Here is a 12,958-nt window from a genome sequence, read left to right on the forward strand (position 1 = left end):
TTCACAGTGTGGTCTTTTTTTTAATTCATTTTTTATTTTTTTATTTTGGAGTTTAAAATAAAAATTGAAGCCAAATGAAAGTAGACACTCAGTTTCAGATTATTTTTGGCATTTAGATTGGACATCCTTTTTTTTGGTCCTCTCAGCCATACAGCTGTGTCTGTGAACTCACAAGCCCAACACACTTGCTGTTCAAACTTTCTGTCTCTGAGGAGCAAAAAGATAGGTGGTGGACATTGATATGGCAGACTTGAAGATGTTAAGACTTTTTTCTACCGTGGTCAAGATGGACAGATTAGAAATGTCATCGGGCCAGCTCAGGTTCCAGCGGTTTGGAGACAAAGTTAGAGAGGAAAAGCTGAGATGGTTTGGACATGTGCAGAGGACAGATAGTAGATGTAGATAATGGAGCTACCAGCCATGAAGAGACGAGGAAGACCACAGAGAAAATGTAGTGAAGGAGGACAATGCACAAGATTGTGTGACAGAAGAGGATGCGAGGGATAGGGTTAGATGGAGGCAGATGATCTTCAGTGGTGACTTAAAAGGAGCAGAGAAAAGAAGAAGGTGAAGGAGCTAAACAGCCAACTTTTAGACAGACTGTGGCTAAATCTATCAACACATTAAGTTTTAGGATGCATTGGTGCAGATGACGGGGATGTCTTCATAAAGGCAAATCAAGTGCTCGTATTGTAATTTCTGATCTGAGCACCCTAACCTCATCTGAACCTCATCTGCTCCTGAGAAATACCTCCTACAGTATGATACCAGATTGACGGGTCTCAGTCCAGAACAACTCCAGGTCCAGGTGAAACTGGCTTGTTTATATCAGATGTCAAAGGACTATGGCCAGACTGCTTCAAGTTGATAGGCAGGCAACAATAACTCAAATTACCACTCGTTACAACAATGATATGCAGCAGAGCATCTCTGAATGCACTTTACATCCACATCGAACCTTAAAGCAGATGGACTGCAGTATAAGACCACACCAGGTGCGACTCTTGTGAGCTAAGAATGGGAAATTGAGGCTGCAATTCAGGGACACCAAAACTGGATTACATAAGTTTAGAAAGATGCTGCCTGCTCTAATGAGTCTTGATTTCTGCTGCTTTCATTCAGATGGTATGGTGAGAATTTGGTATAAATAACATAAAAGCATGAATCCATGCAACATTGTATCAATGTTTTCGGCTGGAGGTAATGGTTTAATGGTTAGGGCATTATCTTGTTGGCACACCGTGGGCCCCTTAGTACCAACTGAGCATCATCTATACACCACAGCCTGCCCGAGTATTGTTGCCATCCTTTAATGACCACAGTGTACCCATCCCCTGATGGCTGCTTCCAGCAGGATAACATGTCATGTAACAAATCCCAAATCATTTCAAAATGATTTCTGGAACACAACAATAAGTTCAGTCTCCTCAAATGGCCTCCACTGTCACCAGATCTCAATCCAATAGAGCACTTTTGGGATGTGGTGGAACAGGAGATTCCCATCATGGATGTGCAGCCGACAAATCTGCAGCAGCTGTGCGATGCCGTCATGTCAATATTGGCCAAAATCTCTGAGGAATATTTCCAGCACCTTTGCCATAAAGAATTAAGCAAGGTGTACTTAATAATGTGTCCAGTCAGTGTATAGTTTACACTGGTAAGTAATTAAAGCTGTAACAAATTCAGTAGGTGTTTTTCATCAAACTGTGTGGTAAGCAAAAATGGAAAATCCTCTTCCAAGTAAGTTTTTAAAAAGGAAGCATCCTTTATACGTCACTCTAACTTGTTCACGATCTACTGCTGTGATGTGGATTGTTTCATAATGTGGAAAACATATTTTGTTACAGGATATAGGACTGAACTTGTGTCTATTTTACATCCAGTACGTCCATTTATGTTTAGAGAAGTGGCTTTGGCACTCTCTCTCTCTCCCTCTTACTCTCTCTCTCTCTGAAACACACACACACACACACAGGGCTAAAGTGGTACCCTTCAGACACATTAGACAGAGGGAGGGTGGGGCGCCAGTAAAGATTTCTTAATGGGCTCGGCCGCTCTCTCGTCCATCTGCCTTGATGATAAACACACAGCTACTCAACATTAGCCTGATGCGCCCCAAAGCAGTCGACATTTTATTTCTCTTTATTTTTCAACAAACTGTCACTTTTAGGACTTTTCCGCTGCTGGAGACCAACAAAGACAGAACCAATACACATGGTGAATGATCAGGAGTATTTTATCAGTAATGGAGACGGAAATGACGGGATCAAAAGAGTAAGAATAAGGAGGAATTCCGTGTCACAGGATTTCTGGAACTGTGGAGTAAATTTTTTGGATGCCTGGTCAGTGTCAGAGCGCATGGGGAACACACTTCGTGAATCTGTTTATGTGTGAGTGACACTAACCAGCCGGTCACAGCCACACAGTAACCTCTGAAACAGTTAACAGTCCTGGAGAAGGATGCCTTCCCTGCATCATGGAGCAATCTTCACCGGAGCCTTCCTCATTGTGACTGGGGGGTCCACAGCCTTCCTGACTTCATCCCAGAGTCGCCTGCAGGCTTTCTCCCTCTGCTGTGTGGTGCTGGGGGTGGTCATGCTCATCCTTGGGTTATTTTGGGCTATGAACAGCAAAAGTGCTGCTAATTACAACCACAGCGAGTACGACCAAGAGTGCCCGCATTATTCGTACGAGTACACCAACTACCCCGGCCAAGCCTACTTCACTTCCCCAGGGAATCGGTTCCCAGAGTCCCAGTCAGTGTTTCTGCCCAGGTGGGTGAAAGAAAAATAAGCTCAGTTCGTATTATTAGATCTGCTTTTGTTGATCTAGTTACCATAAACTAGAAATTATGAGTCCAACTATTCATAGCAGGTTTTCTAAACAAACAAAGAAATGAAAAAAGACATTTATTTAATCCAAAGAGTAGATGTTATCGTGAAACAGTTATCTACACGGCTAATGTCTGCTTTGTCTTGTTGTCCATTTCCCCGTCATCCATGTCCTTTTTAGGACAGACGCATCCTTCTTTACAATTAAATGTCAAAAAGACTTAAATACAATGACAGTACATTGTCATCTATTCTAGACACACCCTTTTTGTACTGTTTTTTTATTTTAGCCAAAAAGCACAAACAAGGTTGATTAAATCTGAAGATAAAGAAATGATTGCACACTGATGACTGTGAACAACCTCGCAAAATACCTGATTACTTTACCCCATAAAGACAAGATAGAAAATGCACTAAATAAAGTGACTACAAGTGAACAGAAACAGACTATTTGTTCTCAGACTCAGACTCTAGACTGGTGTCTGTTGCTAAATGTAAATTTAGAAACAGGAGATCAATTCAATTCAGTTCAATTCAATTCAATTCAATTCAATTCAATTCAATTCAATTCAATTCAATTCAATTCAGTTCTATTTATATAGCACCACTTCACAACACACTCTCCTCGAGGTGCTTTATAGTATAAGGTAAAGACTCAACAAGAAGAAGCCTACAATTTAGCCTGTTATAAAGACTAAACATGTTGGTTACAGTTATGCTGACTCATGACTTGGCTGTGTATAAATATAATGAGTTTTTCCAGTGAGAAATACTAATATGTCTGTACAGTTTAAAGATAGGAGTGCTGTGGTTTGCCTTCTGCCTGAATTTAACTTCTTCACCTATTCAACATATTAGCATACGCAGCTGCTCAGCCAGTTGTATCAGCCACAACATTAAAACCACTGACAGGTGAAATGCATAGCACAGATCATTTCCTTACAATGCAGTGTTTTTGGTGGGAAAAGTGACAGTATTTATGAATGTATTTTACAGAGTCCTAGAACAGAGCCTTTCATTGGTCTCCAGCTTCCCAGATATAGATGCATTTGAGCATCCAAAGGATGGGCCAGAAGAAGCACTAAAGCCCCAACCCATAATTATCAGGTTGCAAAGGATCCACTGCCCCAGTGCCAGACACCACAAAACATCCCAAGAGAAACTGTGTTCGTACTGAGGTGGACCTATGGAGAACGTGCTTTTTCAAAGTAGTTTTACTGACTAATCAGTATAAGTACTTGTTTGCACTCTGATAAATGAACATAGCAGTCACAGTTAATGATGTTGGGCAACTCAAGGCAATTGTCTGTTTATTAAGATTTAATCCTACATCAAATAAAGATCTACAGTCTGCCTGACAGAGAAATGTGTCTTGAAGGGGGGTTGTTTGATGCAAAATGTGTGCAAAATGTGCTACCTTGCAGAGATGGAGACAAACGGTTTCCCCGTTTATGCCTTTATGATAAGCTAAGTGGCTACGTTTACATTCATACAATAGAGATGTCTATATTCTGATCTTGGATGTCTCTCCCCAAGTATGAATACTCGTGTTGTGCAAAGCTTCAAATATTGCTTTATTTCAGAAAATTATGCTATTCCTTTATCCAAGTATGCCTCAGGAACAAGCACCAACCTGGCAGCCAACCTGCTGCTGCTGTTTGATTAGAGGCAGTTAGTGAAAGAAACATGTGCAAGACTCAAGGCTACAGAGGTGATTAAAAAGCTTTTCATCATGTTACACATGTCAATGTGACAATTAGGCCTTACCTTAGGAAAATGAAGTCCTCTTTTTGGCAGGAAGCAGCACAAGGGACAGTCTTGCATATCATCTCTACAACCCCTGATACCTCAGAACTCGGTAGTACATATCAGTTTATGGTTACATGTGATTGATCTCACACAATGTCTTACTTTCTCTGAATGTAGGACGATGGAGCGCCACAGGCATGCTGCTCGAGGTGAAGATTTCGACTACCCCCCAATGATTATGGAATCTGGTGGTTTCAGTCCAACGCCTCATCCTCCTCCATGGCTGGGACCCCCACCTCCATATGAGGTTGCCATCAAGACAACATGTAGCTCTACACACCTGCGGCGTGCATACTCAGACACACACCTGGCATCAGAGCCCCTGTTTGGACAATCAAGAGAGATCAGCTTTGAGGTGTGATGCCTGGGGACCCTGCTCAGACTATACTGTAGTTTTCTTTTCATAGTAACAAACTTTTTCACTCACTTGAAGCATGGGTCTTTCTTGGTCTTAGCATGCTTTCTGCAAGTTTCCTGTAATTTAAATTATGTGATGATGCTACGGTTAAATGCATTAAGAGTATATGTAAAAGGGGCTGAAGGGATGCCACACACTGGTTTGCAAAGTCCCATTTTGAAGCCTCAACTTCAGCACAATAAGCACAGATAATTTGCTTAAAATGCTCCAAAAGGCACAAAACCACATAGAGAGATTTAGATCAATTGAGTGACTTGAATTATCAGAGCTGAAGCCAAACACCAAAGCGCCATCTGCTCACCCCCACCCGCAATAATAATGATAACTTTAAGCCTTAACATGTACAGCTGATATAAAGGTGAGATTTAGAGATGAAGATCAAAACCATCTGCTCTACCACGATGAAAACATATTTACTTTTTCCTCTCATGTTCTCATTTTTCATCAATGAGCATTTCAACATGGGGACCCGTCAGGTTTGGAGCCAGCCTTATGTAGTCTTTAAATGAACTTCCATGTGGCTTCATTTTTCAACCCATGGTGTTGCCACTTGGTTAAATTTCTATCCATCATTGGAGGCTGGAGCTTATTTCAGTGGTCTTGGGACAAGAGGTGGGGGTAACACAAAGAAACAGACATCTCATTAAAACTGATAGTCACACCTTTTTGGAATCGTTAATTAAGCTAAGATGCTTTCATAGTCTTTGGACTGTGGGAGGAAACTGGAGTACCAGGAGAAAACTCACAAAGGGAGGCACATGAAAAACATGCACACTCTACACAGAAAGGCACCAGCTGGATTCAAAACCAGGACCTTGTTGCTGTAAAGTAAAATCTGAATAACAGCACCATTGTGCTGGTCTTGGTTAAATGTATAAGCTACCAAATTCATCTTTATTTGACCAAAATAAAGCACAAAGGCTTTTTAAACTAACACTGATATATTTATACACAAGAAATTCAATGCCAGGTCCTGTGGATGTGATGCAGGCAGTCACCCATCTGTGCCTGGACTACCTAAATGTCTGGATCTTTTGCTGAGGAATTGCAGTCTGCCGCTGCACAGTCGTCCATGGTTGTGGCTGCCTCTGTTCAGCGTGTTCACTCAAAAGTGCCAATAGTGCATTTTGTTGAGTCAAAATGTACAAAAAAGTAATGATCTTATGAGAGGCTACATGTTAGATTAAACATTAAATTCTAGCCTTTATGCTAAGCTTTTCCACACCAGAAACATTAAGCGCTATGGAGACTTAACGAAAAAGAAAACCTACAAAGTACTGGGAATGCTGTATTCATCATTTCTTTAAATTTCTGTTTGACTGATCTGGACAACTGGATAATCCTCCTCTGTGGGATGGGGATTGTGGCTTTCAAACAATGCAGATGTTCTCTGGGAATAGCAGTCCTTCGGTTTATGTGCCACACATGTACTCATCAGCTCGGTGAAGGCAGGGGAACGATGACTCATCTAACCATATGAGTTTTTCCACTGCTTGATAGACCACTGCAGCTCACTGGCAATGCTGCATGAGTTTCAAGGGTTACAAAATGACCTATTGTGCCCGCACAGTTGCTGTCATTAGAAGGATACCTTTGTGCGTTTGCATTTTTAAAACATTTTAACATGACTTCTGTTGTTGTAATACAGTGCAACATGGAAATCAACTATTAGAGGCCTTAAACGTATTTCTCTTTAAGCATGTGACATTCAGGTGCTGTCTGGAATCTACAACTTTAAATATTTGAGGAGTGGATCAACCCAAAAATGCCTTTATATGCTTTTAGTTTTTAAAATAGAATAAAAGTTAAACAAGGAAATTAGGGAAAGGAGACTTTGCGCAAGAAGGACTTTTCAGGACAGTTCAAACTCGGAAGCAGAAAAGTACCCTTCTGAGTTTATGACATATCAATCAAAGATAGTTAAATAGACAAAACTAAGGTGTTAATCATGATTATGTTTGTGTCTTTTGTCTCTCCAAGTTCATTTTCATTCTAATGTAAAATTTAAAAAAAAAAATCCCTGGATTTTTTTTCTGTTCTTGGTCATCTGCCGCGTATCAGACTGCTCGTCATTTATTCTTCACAGTTTATTATATTATAAACTACAGTGACATATGAGCAACTCTAAACTGAAAACCTGGCCTCAGCTTACATGAGTCACAGGATCATGGTTGTCTCACCATGTAGCTTGGAACTGTTTGTTTAGCTCTGAATATGCATGTATCTGCTATGCGCTTGGAAAAGGCAACTCAAGAGAGAACTGTGCAGTGATTTCAGTCTCTGTGAGAGTGTGATTTCAACTTTGTTTAATAAAAACAAAAAAGCTGACAGTCTCAGATGTTTCATTGTTTCATTAACCAGCAAATATGACAGGATTTAAGGCTGTACTGCCACACTGCTGTGTAATAACTGAAAATAAAGCATTTAGCTTTTTTGGGCAAGTATAAGCATAAAGTGGCGTGTTTCCAAAATACTGTCTTATTTGTAAAAGTACAAAAAGAATTTGTAAATGCACTTTGCAGACTTTTTTGTGTGATTGATAAATTTCATAGAGAACAGATCAGAAAAAGTAGCAGCAGACTGTTGAGAACATGGTGGATGTAGCCTGACGGATGATGTAATAATAATGAAAATGCTTACGAGCATATAAATATGTTGATGTGTTGTCTAATGGTGTTTCACTAGAACTATCAAAATGAATGTTTTTAATGTTTTAATCAGGAAACAGTGTTATCAGCCTGAAACACACTGGCTTGCCCCAAATGCCCTGTTTACATCACAGCATACTGGCTGAGAGCCACTGGTCCAACTTTCAATAAATCTTAATGCAGCTTGATGTTGCTGAGCTTTCAGTTGAGACCACTATCAATACCAGTGATTGCTTAGAGCAACTTTTATTCACACAGTGCCGCATCATTTGGCTCTCACAGTTTCTGTCGCATTGAGACTTTCATTTAATCTGTTTGGAGTCAAAGTTCAGTCACCCAACTGATTTATTCAGGGAATTTAATTATGACCCTAATCACTTATAAATAATAATACAAAAAAGAAAAAAAAAACAAAAAACTTTTATTACAGGCTTGCAGGGGCCCCTCTTGCCATCATCCTGGGTAGTCTGCCCTACTTTCCCCCCACATCATGAAGCCCCTGTTTGTAGGCATCGAGTAGGGCAAATTGGTCTACTTGGGCGGGTAGTTTCTGGCCCCTGAACTGCATGTTTGACACCCTTGTTTAAGACTTGTGCTTTAGGCAACAAGTTAGATCAAAGATAATGATCAGTAATGGAGCGATTACTAACGCAGTCGTGCGTTACGGAGCTGCATTTTCAGTTTCTTCGGAATCAATCATTAATAATAAGCCAGTCGTTTCCTCCACTATCAGCCTGCATTTCATTTGTAGGCTGTGATCATCCTGCTCCCCACCAGGCGCTTCTTCAACTCGGCTTAATACCTACCTATATATCTTGCTTTACGCAGAGTTTATCGCCCCATGTATAAGAGAGGGCTATAACTCTCTCTTTCTGTGTGCAAACAGCTTTCCCAAACATAGGCTAAGTGACAATGTTCAGACCCCGTGGACGCCCTGCCCTCCATTCCTCGTCACCGAAACCCTTCCTAGTGAGGAGGGAAAAAACACACTTCCTCACAGCGCACGTCCCTGCTGCTGCTGCTGCTGCTGCTGGGGCCAGATGAAAGCCTCACAGTATTCTTCAAACATGCGACATCAGCTGCTATCCAACAGATTTTCGGTATCGTAATCGTTCCCCTCCAAAAAACAAAAACGGATATGCTTCTTCCGGGAGGGAAGAAAGCAGAGACACAGAGGAGCACATCATGAGAGAGGCGCCGCGGATTCTCAGGATATACGGACTGAACCGGATAGACTGCTTTCCCCACATTCTATTCACAGGTCGGGAAGCAGGCACACGTGTTAAAGTTGATGGCAAGGAGAAGAGTGATGGTCACACTTTCAGTCCACGCATTAGCTGAACATCTTCTCACCGCGACTTCCTATCAGGTAGAGAGGGGATCGATGTTTATCACAACGAGAACGCACGAGAGATCATTTACATGTTGCACGCAATCCTGTTTTTCCTCTTCAAGTCGCTTTCATTTTGTAATGTTGCATCTCTGTATCTGTGTAGTTTCTCTTTTGTAGTCTTGCATCTGAGCCTTTTTGTTTCTCTCCCCTCAGACAGGTTGTGGTTGAGGTGAAGGTACAGCTGTAGCTGGAAGAAGTAAACACCTTAACGCAGAAGCTCTGGAGATGTCGGTCCACCATGGCACGCTGCTTTGTCTGGGCGTGCTGATGATGACTGCTGGAGCGGTCATGGCCCTTGGTGGAGGGATCCAGCCGCCAGGCCTGCTCTTTGGACTTGGGCTGTTCCTGGGATTGGGGGGCATAGGTCTGCTGGTCAGTGGACTCTGCATGGCCATGAAGAATCTTCAGATTGCGGTGCCTGGACACTTTCTGCTGCACCCACGGACAGGCACACGCTTCAGCCCACAGCAGGCTCTGGCAATACAAAGGTACCTACAGAGCTGAAAGAGACAGAAGCTCACAGTCGTTTGGACACAGATGTTCTTTTGTGGTGTTGTAATATTTTTATTTTTTTTTAAAAGTCTGAGGGATATCCTGGAGCAGTGGTTTCCAATAAAAGTTCCATTAGTGATGATAAATTAGGAATAAGGGCAGCAAAGAAGACAAGACATGCTTTTGTTTGTTGTGTGTAAAATATTTGATAATCTCACATCGTTTTGGGCCTCTAACAAAGATAAAAAAAACACTGCAACATGTGACAGCATCATAAGTCAACAATACTAGAGAGCTACAGTCGTAGCAGCTCAGTAAGGCTGTGCTGAGTGTCAACGTCAGCATGCAAACATGCTTATCATGCTTTTAGTCAGCAGGTATGTGTAACATGTTGACCATCTTAAATAACAGTGCTGTCATTAGTTTTTGTAGGAACTTGATAAGCCAGAGTTGGGCAAATGATCCGGCTCTGATGATAACGAGAAGTGTGTGTGTATCAATTTATGTGCTAATCTGTCCAGTTTTTGTCGAGATTTTTATCTCAGAACCACAAATGGGCCTAATGATGGCACTAAAGGGGATTCGGTGGATTGTAACAACTTTGCTAAAGGGGAGCAACATTATCTCAGGAAAGAGAAAACCTCTCTTTTTCTGTAATCCTGTCGCTATTCAGACTTCCCTTTCTCTGTTGCTGGTGACAAATGAGCACACTTCCAGACAATACACAAACACACCATCCAAGTGTCTTTTTGTTGAACAGATCTCTTTGTGTTAGTTTTAGTGTGCAGTCTGACATGCCAAGAACCGGAAAGCAACAGATTCTCTGATTATGTGCTGATTGTAGAAGTAGGTCATGGAGAAAACAGCAAACATGTGAATGTGGAGAAATGACTCCCCTTGGCACTGTCTGCAGTAATCTATGATAGCTTGCAAATTTAAACAAGGTATAGTCTGGTCTTTGTCTGTGGAAGAGAGATGGCAAGAGCAGAGTTTTCATCATCAGGGTTTTTTCTCCCCCCAGACGCTGACAAAACTCAGACTGATAAGTATTTCTAAACGCAAAGTAACGCTTCATTGTGACAGCGTACTGTCTGAGGGATTAAAGAATTCGGGGTTCTACGTGCAGTAATGTTATCTACATAATGTGTTTCCCAAAAGGAAGTGAACGCCTATAGTCGAAGCACATTGCTGGAAAAGCAGTGAGATAAGAAGCAGCTGTGGAGTGTGAAAGTGTGAAAGGAGATCAAATGTAACCCACTAAAAGCATTTAAAGTGAAAAGTGAAGTAAGGGTCGACCACAGAGCTTTCAATGTATTTATTTTTGATAACTTCTCATTGGCCCTCTTTCTCCACGTATTTAGGAGATTGGACAGAATACGTCGCGAGATGTCGGCGGACGCTGTCAACAGGTCACCAGAGCCTGAACCCACCATGCCGTCCACCCCGCCTCCGTGGACCATGGAGCCGCCTCCATCCTACGACGCAGTGATGAAAAGCCAGGAGCGCAATGAACAGCTTTAAGCTCAGGTGGACATGCTAAATTCATGTCAGTGCCTTTTGTGTCCGCGGTTCTCCACAAGGACTTTGAAAGAACAGCCGGTGCTATCAGTGAACTCGTTGCAGTGGGCCGTTTCGGTGCCTTAGCACAGACACGCTGATCCCAAACATAAGACAAAAAACAGCGACAGACTGCAGCTGGTTAATGACTTAATATTTTTACAGACTGGGCCCCAGTTTGGCCTTTATGTCTAATAAACATGTGTGTTCTGACTGATTGCGAAAGAAATTGAAATGATTACTACAACTGCTTTTACTCTTTGTACTAAGGGGGGGCTTTCTTGAGACCAACATGTTGTAGGCTCAACTTTTACAACCAAGTTCATGGATGGATTTTATTGGCCTGCATGAATATATGTGACCTACTACTGTGGCTGCATGGCACTCTTCTCCACATGTAATAACTTTCTTTTTTCCCCCCTTCTCACGGCTGCACAGCTCCTCTTTGTATCTGTAGATTATTCCAAAGCAAAGTGCCTTACCAAACAGCAGCAGAACCTTAACAGGGAAGTGTTGTTCATCACTCAGCTTTGTTTATACTGTTGTGATTTCACTATAAATGTGAGTGAATTATTAGCCACAAGGTTCCCTGCGAGTGGTGTTGCACTTATAAATGAGAGATTGTTTATGTTAAAAAAAATTAATGCCAGAAAGGCAAAGAATGTAAATGTCTACATATTTAAAATAATTTCTAATCGAAGCAAACATAAATGTAGACTTAATCTCTGTTCCCAAGCAGAGCTGTGAGACTCATTTTGCCAGCAGCTTGAGGCAAGGTGACTTACCAGGTACAAGCACACACCTGCAATTGTATACCTGACCTGGGCAGGCTGTCTGCAGGCTGTAATAAGCAGCAGAGTGGAACTCTAACTGAGTTTTCTCCACCCTCACCTTCAAGCCCTGAAACTGTACCAGAAGAATTTTTCCTTTCTGCGTGACAGGTGCCTCACTTTGAGACAAGGCAGCAGTGCAATGGTAGAGGGGAAACCGTATCGGTATGGACTGATAGTGGCTGGCCTGTGTGTCTTGGCAGTTGGCCTCTTCATCATGATGCAGGAGCGGCCACATGTTTTTGCCACTTTGTGCGTTCTGGGTGTCACTATGGTATGCGCTGGGACTGTGTGGAGCCTCTGCCAGTGCTATCCTAAGGTATATGCTCTGTGTGTGTGTGTGTGTGTGACAGGAAATATGTGATTGTTGCCGAGAAGAAATAGATTTGGTAATGGAGATTGTGTGTTTATTAGGTCATTGTGGCTCATGAAATTCAGGAGAAAAGCCTAGAAAATATCATGGGTCCTATGGCTGAAGATGAAAGGTACGCTCCCTAACACACACACATACACACACGCTCACTTTGTATCCTAATGGGCCACAGACAAGTGGGTGTTGACTGAGGCCTTAATGATTCCCTTTGGTCTGTCAGAGTAGCTCAGAATGCTAAGTGCCCATCGAGTAGTGGGTGAACATGGCGACAGCAGCGGTGTGTGTGGGCAGGCTGGTGCTGTGGGTCTGCACTAAATCACTGTAGATATTCATTTTATTATTGTTCTCTGTTTGCTTAATGGAGAGAGGTTAGGAAAAGTGGAACAGAGGGAAAGGAAGAGCCACTAGACAAAAGGTTGGGACTGAAAAGGGCAGATTAGTTGGAAACAAGAGGGCAGAAAACCATTAATGCAGATGAAAATACTTGAGCCTCATTTATTCCAGCTGCAGTCAAAAAAAGAGGTTGTACTGTGCAACTCCTGCATGAGTGTTTGCAATTACAAGAGTGTCCTGCAGCCAGATAGAGACGTGCATGCTCAGCAAAACC

General features: G+C 42.1%; 1 protein-coding gene across 1 annotated transcript; it reads left to right on the top strand.

The window, feature by feature from the left end:
* The first annotated feature begins 8,179 nt into the window (after positions 1-8,179).
* On the top strand, positions 8,180-12,121 carry LOC109196956 (uncharacterized). The gene is made up of 3 exons (XM_025902684.1): positions 8,180-9,075; positions 9,253-9,587; positions 10,953-12,121. The coding sequence occupies exons 2-3, from the start codon at positions 9,325-9,327 to the stop codon at positions 11,110-11,112; spliced, it is 423 nt and encodes a 140-aa protein (XP_025758469.1). The 5' UTR covers positions 8,180-9,075; positions 9,253-9,324; the 3' UTR covers positions 11,113-12,121.
* Positions 12,122-12,958: the final 837 nt, after the last annotated feature.

The sequence above is a fragment of the Oreochromis niloticus genome, linkage group LG23 (genome assembly GCF_001858045.2).
Source record: "Oreochromis niloticus isolate F11D_XX linkage group LG23, O_niloticus_UMD_NMBU, whole genome shotgun sequence".
Lineage (NCBI taxonomy): Eukaryota > Metazoa > Chordata > Actinopteri > Cichliformes > Cichlidae > Oreochromis > Oreochromis niloticus.

What these genes read in the sequence shown, in the direction of transcription:
- LOC109196956 (XM_025902684.1), top strand. Translation starts at nt 9,325, where the DNA reads ATGTCGGTCCACCATGGCACGCTGCTTTGTCTGGGCGTGCTGATGATG. An exon ending in CAGGCTCTGGCAATACAAAG is followed by an intron (nt 9,588 to 10,952) that starts GTACCTACAGAG and finishes CCACGTATTTAG; the next exon opens with GAGATTGGACAGAATACGTC.